The sequence below is a fragment of the Oncorhynchus mykiss genome, chromosome 13 (assembly GCF_057628025.1).
Source record: "Oncorhynchus mykiss isolate SJ-2025 chromosome 13, ASM5762802v1, whole genome shotgun sequence".
Classification (NCBI taxonomy): Eukaryota; Metazoa; Chordata; class Actinopteri; order Salmoniformes; family Salmonidae; genus Oncorhynchus; species Oncorhynchus mykiss.
The window spans coordinates 62709667-62729530 of record NC_143034.1 but is presented as its reverse complement, the minus strand read 5'-3'; the positions used below and the strand labels follow the sequence as shown (position 1 = coordinate 62729530).

Below are 19864 nucleotides of genomic sequence, written 5' to 3'. Positions count from 1 at the left end.
ATATGAAATCTGACCATATCATACATTGCATAGGATCCCCACTGACATTTACAAAGTCTATCTCTGATGTAACCATGAGTCACTGGAGTGGTATTATGGCTATTGGTGATAATATGTGGATTTACACCTAGGTGGAGCTTCAAAGGAGATACATAATACAGTGTGACTAACTGATATACACAAAATGTGTTTTATTACATTATACTTTGAACCGGTTCATGATGGATCAACCTTTTAGGGTGTAACCAAGCAAGGACCTTTGAGGATCTAAACAGCAGGGGGCGATAAGGAGCTCTGTTTCACTTTGCTGAGAAAGTAAAACAGAGAGAAAAGAAGAAATGGCGTCTGGTGGTCACGATTCTTAACAATTTTTCGGTCGACACCTGACAAATTTGGATTGTTCTATTGATGCCGCAATGTTTATCAGGTAATGTAACATATTATCACAATATCAGGGTAGAAGTGCATGGTCTGCAGTCTTAGCTTTTGGGCAATAAATGACCATTTTAGGAGGCAAGTGTCGATCATCATTTAACTTAGCAGTTGTCAGCAGTGTCAGTCAGTCTGAGCGCTTTCCAGAAATCTTCGGCAATAACAAACTAGCTTGTTAGTGTTTTAATCACATTCATTGCATATGTAGTGTTCTAATTTCAGTTTCAATGTTCTATTTCAATCGAAAGAATCAGTTTGCTTCCTCAAAATGATTGTATTGGTTGAAAATGGTGTAATTGCCATAACAAGGGTGAAATGTAATTACTACAATATTATGTTGTGTGAACTGGAATGGCATTATCTGGTCTTGAAATTGTACTAGACACTTGTGATGCTGCTATGAATTCCCTCACTAACCTTCTTTTTTTAATCTTGTATTATTGTATTTGTTATGGAGAGGTCAGTATATGAGAGGAGACTGTTGCCCCAGTGGACTGAAAATATTCTTGACAGGCAAACTGGGGAAAAATAGACTGTAGCCAGCAGATTCGACCGGCTTGCCTAAAGCTGCTCTAGGGTTGGACAGCATTCCTGTGTAGATTTTAAAGCCTCTGCATGCTCAGTCAAACACAGCATTTACTCCGATGCGGCTCTGCAGAAGTCAAGGCATTCATACTGCAGAAGTCAAGGCATTCATACTTCTTGCAATTCGCATAGCTGTTGTCAATGAAGGGGGTTTGTGTTTATACAGGACATAACGCAACCAGTCATGTCAATGCAGAGCTATACGGAGTTGTTATTACAACATTTTGGAGTCGAATGGCATTGCCGTGCGGACCTTGATTTGGCCTCTGCTGACCTGGGGGGATGAGAAATGCGTTGTACTCCGAATTTTCCCATTATCCCAACTGTTAAACTGAGAAGATTGAACGACTGCTAGTTTTTCTGGAAAAGTGTCATTTTTGTCCTCATGCTAGATAGCAGAAGACATAGCAGCCATTTTGTTGTTCAATGCACCATACCATAATGGTTGCTGTGACTACCTATAACTAGCATGATGTCAGTGTAACAGTTGGGATAATGGGACAATTCGTAGTACAACACATTTCTTATCCCTGGATTACATATCCCTGGTATGTTTTCTGAGCCAAATCTCGCTCCAGGTCCACGGTTTCTTAATCTACACAGGAATGCTGTCTGACCCTAGTGCAGCTGTAAGCAAGTGGGTCAGGTCTGCTGGGTAAAGAGACTGAAAGCGACGGTCTATCTGCCTCTTCCTCCCCTACAGGCTTGACTAAAGTGAAAGGATGGCCGAAATCATTGCTGTGAACATCTCAGCCACATCCGCCACCTTCTTCCTGCCCCCATCTCCTGTCCTTGAGGACTCTGGCTTTCCCCTGGCCTCGCTGGACAGTGAGGACTATGTGTTTGTGGAGGCCAGGCACCCCAACAAGGTCCTGGAGGGCCTGAACAGCCTGCGTCTCAACAATGCCTTCTGTGATGTGACACTGTGCTGTGGGGGGCAGGAGTTCCCCTGTCACCGTATCGTACTGGCTTCCTTTAGCTCCTACTTCCAGGTATGGACAGTGGTGTACGGTACAATACAATGTTATTAATCCCCACAGCGAGTGTGGAAGTTATCATTGGGACAAGAGTACAAAAAACATACATTGTCCAGGAGCAGACATAGAATGCATACACTACTTCTCCATACACTACAAGGGCAGCAGGTAGCCTAGTGGTTAAGAGCATTGGGCCAGTAACCGAAAGGTCACTGGTTTGAATCACCGAACCAACTAGGTGAAAAATCTGCCAATGTGCCCTTGAGCTAGGCACTTAACCCTAATTGCTCCTTTAAGTCGCTTTGGATAAGAGCGTCTACTAAATGACTAAAATGTATATGTAAATTAAATTCTGGGTAGATATTTGGGGGGACAAACAGTAGACGTTGGATCTGGGAGTCGTTCCCCAGAATGTTTGGGGAAATTTTAAAAGGCATTTCCTGCATTTGTGCACAGTTTGACATTACTTTATTATGCCTCTCTTGAAGGGTTTTTTGAAAACAGTACAAGTGGAAGGATAAGTCAGCACCATCATGAATTAAGGTATTTCTAGGCAAATATTAAGAAGACAAAAAAGATCAAGACTGAGTTTTATTATAATTGTGAATATTTACATGTAAAAAGAAAGTTCCTGCAATTCTACAGTTTGACATGAATTTATGCCCTCTTGACGGGTACTTTGAAAACTGTATAAGTGAAAGGATAAGTCACCAATGAAAGTATTTAACATATTAATAATACACAAAAGATGAAGCCTGAGTACTATTATAATAATGATGATGCACATATTTACATAGGATGTCATCTACTAAGTTGATCATACATTGACTATCAAGTTTTCATAGTTTACAGGTGGAGGTTGAGCTAAAACACACCTTGAACTAAGGACTGGCTGAATGCCTGTTGGAGAGAGAGCGTTAGGGGAGTCTTCATTGAAACTGTAAATGAGTAATATTTATCTTACTGGTACTGAAGCGGGAGGCGTGTGTGTGTGTGTATATATATATATATATATATAGATAGATAGTGCGTCTGTATAGACAGCGGAGGGGGCTCAGTGCGTCCAAACGGGGTCAGACTAATGCAGAGCAGTTTTATAAATGCTATTCTACACATTTTGTCATGAGGCTGAGAGAAAATGTTGCAGTTTTAAAGCATTTTTTTTGCAGTTCTACACATTTGCCATGGGGTAGAGAGAAATGTGCTGTTTTATAGCTCATCTCATGCTATTCACATTTTGCCATGAGGATGAGAATTAATTTTGCAGTTTTAAATCAAATGTCCTGTTATTCTACAATAAACTGTTCAGAATATTGGGGGAGGACCGGCCTCCCGGGTGGCACAGTGGTCTAGGACACTGCATCGCAGCGCTAGCTGTGCCACCAGAGACTCTGGGTTCGCGCCCAGGCTCTGTCGCAGCTGGCCGCGACGCACAATTGGCCTAGCGGCGTCTGGGTTAGGGAGTGTTTGGGCCGGTAGGGATGTCCTTGTCTCATCGCGCACCAGCGACTCCTGTGGTGGGCCGGGCGCAGTGCACACTAACCAAGGCAGCCAGGTGCACGGTGTTTCCTCCGACACATTGGTGCGGCTGGCTTCCGGGTTGGAGGCGCGCTGTGTTAGAAGCAGTGCGGCTTGGTTGGGTTGGCTTTCGACAAGATAGTAATCACTAACAATTGGATACCACGAAAAGGGGGTCAAATTTAAATAAATAAAAAATAATAATAATATTGGCGGAGGGGACATGTCCCTCTCATCCCCCGTGGAAATTTTGCATATGATACACTAACGCTTACCAACAGTCAGACTATGCGTTAATATAAGTCGGTGGCCTCGAGGTTTGAGCGCTGGACTTCCGGAGCCGACAAGGTAAATAAATATGTCGCTGTGCCCTTGAGCACAGGGCCCTCGTTCTCCTGAGACACTTAACCCTAATTGCTCCAGGGGCACAGTACAATGGTGAACCTGGCCGTGACCCCACTCCATGCGGGTGTCTCAGGGGGAGTTGGGATATGCAAATTACACACTTGTGTATAACAGGACAAATATAAGCACCCCCCAAAAAAGTATTATTCTAACTGCTATACTACATAGACCCAGAGGGACATGCAGTGGTGCAACGGGGATGAGCAAGCTGACGGTGCCCCTGCTTCTCAACTATTTACTGAATGGATACAGTTTACTGATGACCGTGCATCTTTTATATTGTCACTCACTGCAGACCTGAAGTACTTACATGTGGTCATTTGCTGTTGGTGCTTTTCCATTGGCAGGAGTCTGTTTCTCCCTTCTCCTAATTCTCTGTCCTTCCCAGGCCATGTTCTCCACAGACCTGATGGAGTCCAGACAGGAGCGGGTGGCCATCAACGGAGTGGAGTCCCAGATGATTGGCATGCTGGTCAGCTACGCCTACACGGCTGAGGTGGTCATCTCCAAGGCAAACGTGCAGGTGAGGTAGAACCGCTGTCTTCCAGTCTCACTTTGTAGTCAACTTCTGGTTTAGCATTGTAGTTGTTAAATTAAAGTTGTACTACCCCAGAATTGAAGTCAGTTTCATTCCTAGTCATAAATACAGTAAATGGCACTTTCCATTTCCTAAATATATGTCCTGAGTCGACTGTCTTGAAATCAAATGTCATTGACCTGTGACCCCCAGGCCCTGCTGGCTGCGGCCAACCTCTTGGATGTGATGGCAGTGCGCGAAGCCTGCTGCCGCTTCATGGAGCGCCAGATGGATGAGATGAACTGTGTGGGCATCCACTGCTTCGCTGAGGCCCACTCCTGTAGGGAGCTGGAGAAACACAGCATGGACTACATCCTCCAGCACTTCGGCAGTGTCTGCCAACAGGTGAGATAGGAAGGGAGGTCTGGGTTGTGTAGTCCAAACCTGGGACCTGGTCTCAATAGTTTCAAATGTATTTTTCACCTCTGTTCTCCTCTATCTGTGCTGCATTGAACACAATGATCCCAGAGAGGTATTTGGTTTCACCCGTGTTGTTCCTCCAGAACAGTGCAGATGAAGGAGGGGACATCTCTCATATCTCATTGTTTAGACATTCCCATTCTTCGTGTATGTGAGAAAGGGGAAGTGACATCATAGTCAACTGTCTTTTGTATCCCCTTGCTGGCCCCTTGCCAGCCCAGGATCATGTTCATTAGGCACCAAAAGGAAGAAACTAGACTTAAACAGGGAGGGACTACCTGGACTTCTTCCAATAAGCAATGCAATTTTTTGCTTAAATTTCAAAATCTTTTGAACACTGTCCCCCCAGGAGGAGTTCCTCTCTTTGTGTGCAGACAAGCTGACGGAGATCATCGCCAGCGACCACCTGAACGTAGCCAAGGAGGAGACTGTGTTCGAGGCCACCATGCTGTGGCTGGACAAGAGCGCCACCCGCAGGCAGAGCTTTGAAAAGGTTAGCATGAAAACACAACAGTCAATGCAGTGGTCCCCCATTGTCTGTGTGTTGAGTGGTATCTAGGCGACAGATTGTGTCCAGCTCTGTGCTACGCCCCCTCCCTACAGTTCTCTGTTGAATGTGGTGTGAGGGGGTTTTAAGCTCTGGAATCCCCAGTAGATCTGACTGTCTGAAACCCCAGCTGTCAGTCACTCAGCGTTACATAAACGTTAGGGGTGTTAGCAATTTGTTATTCTTCAAAAATACAACCTCCAAAGCAAATCAGGGGGAGAAAAGTAGGTTTATTCAGAGGACAAATCAAGATGTTATGCTGGGAGTCAATGTTCAGTCTCCCCTGTCCTCAGCTTTTCCCCACCGAACAAAAGAACAGGATGCCATTTATAACCCCCGACCCTAGCCTGGGGTTGACCAATCAGAAGTCCTTGCAGTGGAGCTTGGCCAATGACCAAATAACCAGTATCCCGCTCCCGACTCAATGTACAGACCAATGAAAACGTGGCCCACGTCACTCTGAGTTCAGGAGTGACATTCCACAGATTCTGAACAGATGTTGAACTGAAAACCAACTCCTATTTACAAATCGCTATTGACCATTAGTACTCTAGTACACTCATCCTCTACATTGTGTATTTATCTTCAAAATATTCTTATATTCCCCCCTAGACCATTTAAAAAATAAATATAGTTAAAATGTCATTTTAGAAAACAACATTAGTAAACATAAAAAAATTGACCGAATAAAATACATTAGCAGTAAGCATAAAATAATTCACATTAAACACCTTGCATTTCTATAAAACACAGGGCATATTGTACTTGCCGTTGCCATAAGAAATAGATTTCACACAAAGTTATAGAAAAGAGGTCTTAACAAGTGTGATCACACATCTGAGAAAGCATGGTTCACTACAGCACAGAGGACAGTTACCACGGGCACATTGACCACAGTCATGAGGCTTGGTGTGATGATGGTCCCCACCACATTCACATTGTGGTGTCTGGAGGAAGCATCAGAGTAGCTGGATTACATGGTGTCTTTTCAACTATACACATGTCCCATAGATCTTTACTCACTACTTTAGTAGAGGCCATAACTACCTTGCTAATGGGATATTGTTTTGTGCAAGGTGGGGCATCACCTGTCAAGCACACTGATTCCAAATCCACAGTTCCACAGTCATTTTTCTTCATAGTCCAAATAGCATGGTTCTGAACTATAGATTTCTGGGGTTGTCTAATTTGCCACGTCACCTTTTCTTAAGAAATGTTCAATGTTGAGTCAAGTTACATAATAACATCAAAGCCTAAAATAGGTTGTTCAAATGAGCCTATCCACACCCCTGCATCAATCTTCATTCGACCAATAGAAATTGATAATGGTTTGGTTTGTTTCATATCTGTCTTCCCTCCACTCCTGTTGCTCCCATCTTCTTTCCCGTGTACTGAGGACATATATGTTTTGCATAAGATATGGGCAATACAGTGACTTCAGCACCTGTATCTACTAAAACATCTACTGCAAAGTTGTTAACCATCATGTTCACATATATTCCATCCGATTTCATATGTACACCAGCTGAGATGGGACGTAAGAGGAGGGGGGTCTTTTAGTTTACCTCCACAGCATCTAGCAACCTCTGCTGCTGAGCTGGAGAGAGCTTTTTACATTTCTGCACAAGTATTGTGTCGTTGGGGCTGTTGTCTTGTTTCCATTTTCCCTTAGACGGACCCTGCTTCTCCTGGCCACTTCTCATAAAATCATGTTTTCTTTTCTGACAGTCTCGCTGCCAGTGATCAGAAATCCCGCAATAATGACATACACCAGGTTCCTCTTCTCCTGAACGGATTATGTTGTTGGTTTCACTCGGAACCTGCATAACTCTGATAAACACGTCTCATGGAAGCTTAAAAGTTTTTGACCATTAATCCAACTGTTTTGGAGATGCTGATTTATGTGTGATCACTATCTCTGGAAGTTTGTCTTTACTCCCTTTCACAGCCTGTGTTCTGGTTGGCCTAAGACATCGTTCGTCACTAGCTGCTATCCGTGTGACTATCGGCTTTCGTCGATTCCGGAGCAAACATCAATTATTCCGGAGCTAGCCAGCTCCGTCAATCACTCCTGAGTTCCATCAATCACTCCTGGGCTGCAGTCACCTATCCGGACCCGTTTTACTGCCTACGCGGAGCCCCACCGGGCCTTCACAACTGGACTGCCGACGTTATCTACCCGAAGGAGTTATCCGGCTGGCTCCTCCGTCGCGACGTTACCTGAACGCCCATCTGCGGCCTGCTAACCGTTAGCTGTCTTATCGGCTGCTATCTGAATAGACAATCGGACAATTTATTTATTTATATTTATTATTATTATTATTATTATGTTTTCTTCATGGGCCTCTATAACTATATCTATTGTTTTTATTTTTGTTGTGTGATTTGGATTGATCCCCTCTACCACACGGAACCCCACTAATCTACTGACCGAACGCAAGAGGTGGCTAATAACAGACCTCCATCCTATGCTAGCTTGCTACCGATGGCCTGGCTAGCTGTCTAAATCACCATGACCCCCAACCAACCTCTCCACTCACCGGACCCTTTTGATCACTCGACTAAGCATGCCTCTCCTTAATGTCAATATGCCTTGTCCATTGCTGTTCTGGTTAGTGTTTATTGGCTTATTTCACTGTAGAGCCTCTAGTCCTGCTCACTATACCTTATCCAACCTATTAGTTCCACTACCCACACATGCAATGACATCTCCTGGTTTCAATGATGTTTCTAGAGACAATATCTCTCTCTTCATCACTCAATACCTAGGTTTACCTCCACTGTATTCACATCCTACCATACCTTTGTCTGTACATTATACCTTGATGCTATTTTATCGCCCCCAGAAACCTCCTTTTACTCTCTGTTCCAGACGTTCTAGACGACCAATTCTTATTGCTTTTAGCCGCACCCTTATTCTACTCCTCCTATGTTCATCTGGCGATGTAGAGGTGAATCCAGGCCCTGCAGTGCCTAGCTCCACTCCTATTCCCCAGGCGCTCTCTTTTGATGACTTCTGTAACCGTAATAGCCTTGGTTTCATGCATGTTAACATTAGAAGCCTCCTCCCTAAGTTTGTTCTATTCACTGCTTTAGCACACTCTGCCAACCCGGATGTTCTAGCTGTGTCTGAATCCTGGCTTAGGAAGACCACCAAAAATTCAGAAATTTTAATTCCAAACTACAACATTTTCAGACAAGATAGAACTGCCAAAGGGGGCGTTGTTGCGATCTACTGCAAAGATAGCCTGCAGAGTTCTGTCCTACTATCCAGGTCTGTAAGTCTCTCACCGTTGCCGCCTGCTATAGACCACCCTCTGCCCCCAGCTGTGCACTGGACACCATATGTGAACTGATTGCCCCCCATCTATCTTCAGAGCTCGTGCTGCTAGGCGACCTAAACTGGAACATGCTTAACACCCCAGCCATCCTACAATCTAAACTTGATGCCCTCAATCTCACACAAATTATCAATGAACCTACCAGGTACCTCCCCAAAGCCTTAAACACGGGCACCCTCATAGATATCATTCTAACCAACTTGCCCTCTAAATACACCTCTGCTGTCTTCAACCAAGATCTCAGCGATCACTGCCTCATTGCCTGCATCCGTAATGGGTCAGCGGTCAAACAACCTCCACTCATCACTGTAAAACGCTCCCTGAAACACTTCAGCGAGCAGGCCTTTCTAATCGACCTGGCCGGGGTATCCTGGAAGGATATTGATCTCATCCCGTCAGTAGAGGATGCCTGGATATTTTTTTAAAAGCCTTCCTAACTATCTTAAATAAACATGCCCCATTCAAGAAATTTAGAACCAGGAACAGATATAGCCCTTGGTTCTCCCCAGACCTGACTGCCCTTAACCAACACAAAAACATCCTATGGCGTTCTGCATTAGCATCGAACAGCCCCCGTGATATGCAGCTGTTCTGGGAAGCTAGAAACCATTAGACACAGGCAGTTAGAAAAGCCAAGGCTAGCTTTTTCAAGCAGAAATTTGCTTCCTGCAACACTAACTCAAAAAAGTTCTGGGACACTGTAAAGTCCATGGAGAATAAGAGCACCTCCTCCCAGCTGCCCACTGCACTGAAGATAGGAAACACTGTCACCACTGATAAATCCACCATAATTGAGAATTTCAATAAGCATTTTTCTACGGCTGGCCATGCTTTCCACCTGGCTACTCCTACCCCGGTCAACAGCACTGCACCCCCCACAGCAACTCGCCCAAGCCTTCCCCATTTCTCCTTCTCCCAAATCCGTTCAGTTGATGTTCTGAAAGAGCTGCAAAATCTGGACCCCTACAAATCAGCCGGGCTAGACAATCTGGACCCTTTCTTTCTAAAATTATCTGCCGAAATTGTTGCCACCCCTATTACTAGCCTGTTCAACCTCTCTTTCGTGTCGTCTGAGATTCCCAAAGATTGGAAAGCAGCTGCGGTCATCCCCCTCTTCAAAGGGGGGGGGACACTCTTGACCCAAACTGCTACATACCTATATCTATCCTACCATGCCTTTCTAAGGTCTTCGAAAGCCAAGTCAACAAACAGATTACCGACCATTTCGAATCTCACCATACCTTCTCTGCTATGCAATCTGGTTTCAGAGCTGGTCATGGGTGCACCTCAGCCACGCTCAAGGTCCTAAACGATATCTTAACCGCCATCGATAAGAAACATTACTGTGCAGCCGTATTCATTGATCTGGCCAAGGCTTTCGACTCTGTCAATCACCACATCCTCATCGGCAGACTCGACAGCCTTGGTTTCTCAAATGATTGCCTCGCCTGGTTCACCAACTACTTCTCTGATAGAGTTCAGTGTGTCAAATCGGAGGGTCTGCTGTCCGGACCTCTGGCAGTCTCTATGGGGGTGCCACAGGGTTCAATTCTTGGACCGACTCTCTTCTCTGTATACATGAATGAGGTTGCTCTTGCTGCTGGTGAGTCTCTGATCCACCTCTACGCAGACGACACCATTCTGTATACTTCTGGCCCTTCTTTGGACACTGTGTTAACAACCCTCCAGGCAAGCTTCAATGCCATACAACTCTCCTTCCGTGGCCTCCAATTGCTCTTAAATACAAGTAAAACTAAATGCATGCTCTTCAACCGTCTCTACCTGCACCTACCCACCTACCCACCTGTCCAACATCACTACTCTGGACGGCTCTGACTTAGAATACGTGGACAACTACAAATACTTAGGTGTCTGGTTAGACTGTAAACTCTCCTTCCAGACCCATATCAAACATCTCCAATCCAAAGTTAAATCTAGAATTGGCTTCCTATTTCGCAACAAAGCATCCTTCACTCATGCTGCCAAACATACCCTTGTAAAACTGACCATCCTACCAATCCTCGACTTTGGCGATGTCATTTACAAAATAGCCTCCAATACCCTACTCAACAAATTGGATGCAGTCTATCACAGTGCAATCCGTTTTGTCACCAAAGCCCCATATACTACCCACCATTGCGACCTGTACACTCTCGTTGGCTGGCCCTCGCTTCATACTCGTCGCCAAACCCACTGGCTCCATGTCATCTACAAGACCCTGCTAGGTAAAGTCCCCCCTTATCTCAGCTCGCTGGTCACCATAGGATCTCCCACCTGTAGCACACGCTCCGGCAGGTATATCTCTCTAGTCACCCCCAAAACCAATTATTTCTTTGGCCGCCTCTCTTTCCAGTTCTCTGCTGCCAATGACTGGAACGAACTACAAAAATCTCTGAAACTGGAAACACTTATCTCCCTCACTAGCTTTAAGCACCAACTGTCAGAGCAGCACACAGATTACTGCACCTGTACATAGCCCACCTATAATTTAGCCCAAACAACTACCTCTTTCCCTACTGTATTTAATTTATTTATTTATTTTGCTCCTTTGCACCCCATTTTTATTTCTACTTTGCACATTCATCCATTGCAAATCTACCATTCTAGTGGTCTATATTGTATTTACTTTGCCACCATGGCCTTTTTTTGCCTTTACCTCCCTTCTCACCTCATTTGCTCACATCGTATATAGACTTGTTTATACTGTATTATTGACTGTATGTTTGTTTTACTCCATGTGTAACTCTGTGTCGTTGTATGTGTCGAACTGCTTTGCTTTATCTTGGCCAGGTCGCAATTGTAAATGAGAACTTGTTCTCAACTTGCCTACCTGGTTAAATAAAGGTGAAATACAATTTTAAAAAACACCTGCGGGACAGGTACAGGATGGTAACAACTGCCCAAGTTACACCATGAAGGCACCATCCCTCCATCAGTGGTCAGACTGTCCGCAATAGGCTCAATCCCATTAAGCACGTCTGGGACCTGTTGGTTCGGAGGGTGAGGGCTAGGGCCATTCCCCCCAGAAATGCCCGGGAACTTGCAGGTGCCTTGGTGGAAGAGTGGGGTAACATCTCACAGCAAGAGTTGGCAAATCTGGAGTAGTCCATGAGGAGGAGATGCACTTCAGTACTTAATGCAGCTGGTGGCCACACCAGATACTGACTGTTACTTTTGATTTTGACCTCCCCCTTTGTTCAGGGACACATTATTCCATTTCTGTGTCTGTGGAACTTGAGTTTGTCTCAGTTGTTGAATCTTGTGTTCATACAAATATTTACACATGTTAAGTTTGCTGAAAATAAACGCAGTTGACAGTGAGAGGACGTTTCTTTTTTTGCGTTTTTTTTTTTTGTTGCATTTTTTTGAGTTTATGTATGTGTTTTTATAGAACCCCTTTTGAGGACCCCAACCTCTTTTAGAACACATAGTTTCTGTAGGGCCAGAAGGTTTCACAACCTTAACAACCTGGAAGGTTTCACAAGAACAGACTCCAACCTTTTTAATAGAGTAAAGAAAGGACTACACTCCAATAAAACAAAGGAATTGAACACTTATACATCACAGATACATATCACTCATTGCATACACTATTTGAACCTGATTTGGTTTGTTTAAAATGATTTTGGTCTAGACTCACCCAGCAATTCTGTCATCAATCAGGAGATTAAGAGTTGACTCCCCAAAGTGGGTTGCGCTCAGCCTCTTTCTTCTGGATAAACACACAGTTGATAAGTTCTTATTGTTGTTCAGACCAATTAATCAGGAACACCATACCAAGTGTTAGCAATTGATGTTATTCTTCAATAACACAAACTCCAAAGCAAATCAGGGGGAGAAAAGTTTATTCAGAGGACAAATCAAGATGTTATGCTGGGAGTCAATGTTCAGTCTCCCCTGTCCTCAGCTTTTCACCACCGAACAAAAGAACAGGATGCCATTTATAACCCCCGACCCTAGCCTGGGGTTGACCAATCAGAAGTCCTTGCAGTACAACATGGCCAAATAACAAGAAAAAGTAACAGTCAGTATCTGGTGCTCCCGACTCAATGTACAGACCAATGAAAATGTGGCACATGATGTAGCCCACATTGCTCTGAGTTCAGGAGTGACATTCCACAGATTCTGAACAGATGTTGAACTGAAAATCAACTCCTATTTACAATTCGCTATTGACCATTAGTCCTGTCATCCTGTGTTGTGTATTTATCTTCAAAATATTATTATAGGGGTTAGAACCCCATTGTATGGTCCTGTAGTAACCATGGGCCCTGGAAGGTGTCACCCTGGCCTGGCACCAATATAATTTAGAGCCTCTCAGATGTGAGTCGGTGTCATTTTGGATAGGTCAGAGGTCAGCGATACTAACATGTTAAGTGGAAGTTGGAGGTATCAAGGTCGCTCTGATATATAAAACTGTAGAGTTCGGATGGAGATGCCTACCTGTGTCTGTCTGCTCATGTCTATATCCAGTGGGTGCGTTTGTTTTCAGTGTATGTGTCGTCATTCTAACCCACCCTGCAGGTCTTGGAGCACATCCGCCTGCCCCTGATCAGCCCGTACTACATCCACGATGTGATTGAGTCTCTGGAGGTGGTCCGGGAGTCTCAGCGCTGTCAGAGGCTCATCTCTGAGGCCAAGGACTACCTGCTGCTACAGGACCGACGAGGAGAGCTCTACTGCCCCCGAGCACGCCCACGTAGGTCCACAGGTAGGTACCACACGCATGGATACATGAACATACACACTTCAAATACACCCTGTCACCCTAACACACACACACACAAGGACTTGAACACACACACATTTAACCTCCCACTTGCCAAACTCCTCCACACGCCTAGCGCTTTAATTAATTAGATTTCTGAAGCGCAAACCCTGGTATGCCTGGAGGATTGTTCTACCAACTGCCTTTAATACAATGATCAGCTCTCTGAAGGGACAAGTCTCTGTGGCTCCCCAGTCACATCCCTCTCTGCTGGCCTCTCTGTGACAGGGACAGCTGAGGTGATTGTGACGGTGGGAGGAGAGGACGATAAGGTGGTGCTGCGTAGCGTGGAGAGTTTTGACCCCCTTACCAGCCAGTGGAAGAGTCTGGCCTGCCTGCCCTTCGCTGTCAGTAAACACGGCCTGGTGGTTTCAGGTGAGGACCATTTGGTTTAGTTTGTATATTAACACCTAGTGATAAGATGGATCCTATGTCATAGATTGTTATAGGACCTTTGTTACATTTTACCTCATGCTTGAATGAGATGAAAAGAGAAATGTCAGTTTCTCACAAATACACACATTTTGTGAGGAATTTTATCATTTTCTAATTTATTCCAATCTCCATGTTCTCTCCCCCAGGCTCCACTCTGTACCTGGCTGGAGGAGAGTTCCCTGATGGCTCAGCCAGCAGAGAGATGTGGCGCTATGACCCCTGCTTCGACTCCTGGCTGGAGATGGCCCCCATGAACGTAGCTCGCTCAGAGCTAGGTAAAAATCAGTCAATTCTAGCAATTTATTTATAAATTTTTACATACTGTCTGACATGTCATAACACGGGTTAGAAGGACAGCCGGGGACGTGACTTTTTTTGTAACAGGTTAGGTCCCCCGTCCATGACTTCTGTAATGGAATAAAACAATAGCCAATACAGTACATCCTTTGTGAATGCTGACAGACTTCCATTGGATAACTCCTCTCTGTTTAAAGTTGAGCAGGCCGGCTCTTCCATAAATATGTCCCCCTCCCTTCCCTCCAGGTTTGGTGATGCTGGATGGCTATGTGTTTGCAGTGGGGGGCTGGGAGGGCCGTTCCCGCCTGGACTCTGTAGAGTGTTACAACCCCCACACCAACACCTGGCAGTTCATGGAGTCGGTCAAGATGGCCGTCACCAGCCCTGCTGTGGTGGCACTGGATGGACTGCTCTATGTCACAGGTAGGGGAGATCATTGCTCACCCACTTCCAGAGAACTCTATGGCTGCGTTTACACAGGCAGCCCAATTCTGATATGTTTTTTTCATTAATTGGTCTTTTGACCAATCAGATCAGCTCTGAAAAAGATCTGATGTGATTGGTCAAAAACCTATTTGTGGGAAAAATATCAGAATTGGGATGACTGTATAAACTCAGGCAAAGTATTTACTGTGGACAGCTACAGCAACTCTATAGGTTCAGCTTGGTTTATATAATTTTTCTGAAATTGCTTTATGTGGTAGTTTGAATTGTCTACAGGTCATCTTTAATATTAGATAGTAACTTATCAGTGTCCTCCTGGCTCCTAGGTGGTGCTGTTCTAGAGGATGGTGACGGCACAGACCTGGCCCAGGTGTACAACCCTAAAACGTCTGTATGGACTGAGGTGGCCCCCATGCAGATCGCTCGCTCCGGCTCTGCTGCCTGCACCCTGAAGGGGAAAATCTACGTCATAGGTATCAGGGATCATTTTTGACTTTTAGATCACAATGAATATATTTACATGGACATGGGGGACCTGATCCTAGATCAGCACACCTACTCTAAGATGCTTGATACATAGTGACTCAGGAAAAAAGTAGTAAGGCCCAAGTTTGATGCCAGAGGATATTTCCACATTGTCTGTGGAAAACTACATTAGGATTTTCTCCTGTATTCCATTCCTAGGTGGCTGGCATGCGTCCACAGAGAACACAGACAAGGTGGAGTGTTACGACCCCAAGAGTAACCAGTGGACCATGTGTGCCCATATGAGGGAGAGGCGCTACCGGCCCGGTGTGGCCGTGGTGGACGGCAAGATCTACGTGCTGGGTGGAGAGGAGGGCTGGGACAGGTAAGACAGCTCCATGTCAAGCCTTTTCTAATCATATTCAGCTTGATTGTGTTTATTAGGCCACACCTGAGCAAAATGGTTTTCAACAGAAAATGAAAGCAAGCGTTTCTTATTGAACAGGTTGACGTATTCTCTCCCTATTTCAGTCGGTTTTCCCGCGTTTGGTGCCTACTGAATACGACCCTGATTTGGCAGGTGCAAGGCCTATAAAATATATTTTTAAGGAGAATATGAAAAGGATCTGGGCTGCCTATGGCGCCCTATTCATAGCACTACTTTTGATGAAAGGGCACCTTATTCCATATGTAGTGCACTACTTATGACCAGAGCCTACACAACCTGTCCCATCTGTCCGCCAGGTACCACGACACCATCGAGCGGTACTGTGAGGAGACAGACAGCTGGGAGATCGTGGGGGAGATGCCCACCAGCCGGAGCTGGCTGAGCTGTGTCTCTCTGCAGCTGAGGAAGGATGCCCATGGGGGCAGCCGCCCCGGCACTGCCTCAGAGACCGAGTTCTCTGTGGACTGAGGGAGAACTCCAGACCGAGGTCCTTGTACCATTCATTTATATTGCTCCAGACTGCCACCTTTTGGAGAGCTCTAAGTATGCATCTCTGCCAAACAGTCAACCTGACCCTGGCTGTTCAGGTGCTGAACAAAGTCACTCTGTGCCAGAGAGAATGCCAGAGGGCAGCTAACTACCTTAGTAGGGCTGGTATTCTGTCTCATCGTGAGTCTTGACCTTGCCAAGTGACTGCGCCTCCAGGCTTAACTCATGGAGAAGGACAGTTGTGTGACTGCCTCAATGGCAAGCCTGACAAAAGTGGTCTTTATTTCACCATGAAAGCCTGTTCTCTTACTCAATGGCATGGTTCCATTCTGTTGCCATGTCACTATGTCCATGGTAACGGTATCATTTAGGATGGATGACCCTCGTCACACACTTATGGAACCCTCTCTTTTAATGTTACGTGAACGTTTGGGGTCAGGGTGTTTCATTAAACTGTCCCCAAGATGTTCTCTCCACAACCATCGCAGTCTATTTTTGCATTGTGACGTTTTGTATTTATTTGATGTCTTTAGTTGAGGATGGCCCATTTTATTACAATTGGAAGATTATTATTTTTCCTGTTTATAAAAGATGCTCTTTATTGGCCAAAGAATCTATTGTGAACCAGTATTTAAGACTAATTAGTGAACAAAAGCCAAACATGTTAAGTGTTTTGTCATGCAAATTTGGAAGGAATGTTCACAATTGCCTTTTGACTGCCTGTTATATGGTTTAGTTTATATGTCTAATTGGTATGCTTGGTAAATGTTGCTTTTGAGTAGTCATTTTAATTCTGTAAAAGTGGAAATGTGTATTTAATAAAAGCATATGGATGCCAATTTAGTTATTACTGAATCTGACTATTCTGGGTGCATCTCAACCTAATCTTGTCCCCTATAGATGCCAGGATCTCTACCTAATCTTGTCCCCCTACAGATACCAGGATCTAAACACATCTCAACCTAATCTTGTCCCCCTATAGATGCCAGGATCTCTACCTAATCTTGTCCCCCTACAGATACCAGGATCTAAACACATCTCAACCTAATCTTGTCCCCTATAGATGCCAGGATCTCTACCTAATCTTGTCCCCCTACAGATACCAGGATCTAAACACATCTCAACCTAATCTTGTCCCCCTATAGATGCCAGGATCTCTACCTAATCTTGTCCCCCTATAGATGCCAGGATCTCTACCTAATCTTGTCCCCCTATAGATGCCAGGATCTCTACCTAACCTTGTCCCCCTATAGATGCCAGGATCTCTACCTAATCTTGTCCCCCTATAGATGCCAGGATCTCAACCTAATCTTGTCCCCCTAGATGCCAGGATCTCTACCTAATCTTGTCCCCCTACAGATGCCAGGATCTCAACACGTCTCTACCTAATCTTGTCCCCCTATAGATGCCAGGATCTCTACCTAATCTTGTCCCCCTATAGATGCCAGGATCTCTACCTAATCTTGTCCCCCTATAGATGCCAGGATCTCTACCTAATCTTGTCCCCCTATAGATGCCAGGATCTCTACCTAATCTTGTCCCCCTATAGATGCCAGGATCTCAACACATCTCAACCTAATCTTGTCCCCCTATAGATGCCAGGATCTCTACCTAATCTTGTCCCCCTATAGATGCCAGGATCTCTACCTAATCTTGTCCCCCTATAGATGCCAGGATCTCTACCTAATCTTGTCCCCCTATAGATGCCAGGATCTCAACCTAATCTTGTCCCCCTAGATGCCAGGATCTCTACCTAATCTTGTCCCCCTACAGATGCCAGGATCTCAACACGTCTCTACCTAATCTTGTCCCCCTATAGATGCCAGGATCTCTACCTAATCTTGTCCCCCTATAGATGCCAGGATCTCTACCTAATCTTGTCCCCCTACAGATGCCAGGATCTCAACACATCTCAACCTAATCTTGTACCCCCTATAGATGCCAGGATCTCTACCTAATCTTGTCCCCCTATAGATGCCAGGATCTCAACCTAATCTTGTCCCCCTATAGATGCCAGGATCTAAACCCATTTTACCACATGGCTTTTACCCAAGTGTCCAGTGTCATACATGCATCCATCTGCCCATAGAGGTTCCATTGATTACAATGCTGAAACTTGAACAGGGTCTTCCATAATTATACATTAAATACATTGGGCAAGTCACTGTGTAGGTGATAATTAAATTATAATTTAAAAACAATTTAGGAATGTTTCCTAAATGAAACACTACAAATACTGGAATGAACATGTCCACCTTTAACTGCACCAAATGAAGGAAAAAGGTCAACATAAGGAAAGCTAAGTGTAGTTGCTATGATTCTACTATGCTTGGTTTGACATCCCGTATACTCTATATAGAATTACCACATTTACAACATAGTAATGTTAAAAACAAGTTAAGCCATTTTTGTTCCAACGCTTCAGATATACCTATTCTGTCCCAACATTTCAAAATTGACATAGCCCTACAAAATAGAATCTTCTGTACATAAGTCTGACAGGACATGAAACAAAGCAGGACAACATTAAATCATAGTCTGTCCCATTTACAAAAATCTGAATGACTAAAGCAGGTGGTGTCCCATTAACCCTACAACCCCCATCCCGAGCTCTCTTCTCACACCAGCAGTCTCTCAATGGCCATCTGGGTAGACTGGATCTGGGGCTTGAGCTGCGAGCCCTCCTTGATGGTGACCGAAGTGGCAATGACTGGGCGTGAGACCCCACAGGCGCGTCCCAGGGCCTGCTTGGAGCGCACAAACACATAGGGCACGTTCTTGTCCTCGCAGAGCAGTGGCAGGTGGAGGATGATCTCCAGGGTCTCTGTGTCTGCGGCCATCACAATGAACTCAGCAATACCGCGGTTAAGTGTTTTAGTGGCTGGGGGAGAGAGGGCGAGCAGATGTTAGAGAGTGACAATTCTGAAGCTGTTAGGTGGTACTATTTCAGAGGCATGTCGATCGCATTACTGGTCTGGATGAATTGCTGGTCTTCCCCCAAACACATTAACTTGCTACTGTCTAGCTCCTAACCTCACATGCACAGTGAAATGCCTTTCTTACAAACTCAAACCCCCAGAATGCAATAATCAATGTATTACTAGAAATAAAATAATGAGAAATATACAGGAAATATTTAAAAGGTCAGTTCCAATAACATATTTACATATGGAGATATATATATATATATATATATGTATATATATGTGTATATATATGTATGTATATGTATATGTATATGTATATATATATATATATATATATATATATATATATATATATGGTGACAGGATATATATATATATACAGTGGGGAGAACAAATATTTGATACACTGCCGATTTTGCAGGTTTTCCTACTTACAAAGCATGTAGAGGTATGTCATTTTTATCATAGGTACACTTCAACTGTGAGAGACGGTATCTAAAACAAACATCCAGAAAATCACATTGTTTGACTTTTAAGGAATTAATTTGCATTTTATTGCATGACATAAGTATTTGATCACCTACCAACGAGTAAGAATTTCGGCTCTCACAGACCTGTTAGTTTTTCTTTAAGAAGCCCTCCTGTTCTCCACTCGTTACCTGTATAAAAGACACCTGTCCACACACTCAATCAAACAGACTCCAACCTCTCCACAATGGCCAAGACCAGAGAGCTGTGTAAGGACATCAGGGATAAAATTGTAGACCTGCTCAAGGCTGGGATGGGCTA

At 44.5% G+C, this 19864-nt stretch overlaps 1 protein-coding gene and 1 pseudogene across 2 annotated transcripts; one reads left to right on the top strand and one right to left on the bottom strand.

Moving 5' to 3' along the window:
- The first annotated feature begins 288 nt into the window (after positions 1-288).
- On the top strand, positions 289-16987 carry LOC110515632 (kelch-like protein 24). Of its 2 annotated transcripts, none has more exons than XM_090197082.1 (12): positions 289-427; positions 1721-2009; positions 4306-4440; positions 4648-4839; positions 5264-5407; positions 13327-13513; positions 13799-13945; positions 14152-14280; positions 14549-14725; positions 15073-15219; positions 15431-15596; positions 15956-16987. In XM_090197082.1, the coding sequence occupies exons 2-12, from the start codon at positions 1740-1742 to the stop codon at positions 16125-16127; spliced, it is 1866 nt and encodes a 621-aa protein (XP_090053208.1). In that variant the 5' UTR covers positions 289-427; positions 1721-1739; the 3' UTR covers positions 16128-16987. The 2 variants fall into 2 exon arrangements, with proteins under 2 accessions (XP_090053208.1, XP_090053209.1); XM_090197083.1 differs by having other exon boundaries at positions 297-427; positions 15743-16987.
- Positions 16988-17447: 460 nt separating this feature from the next.
- On the bottom strand, positions 17448-19039 carry LOC110515633 (NHP2-like protein 1 pseudogene; annotated as a pseudogene).
- Positions 19040-19864: the final 825 nt, after the last annotated feature.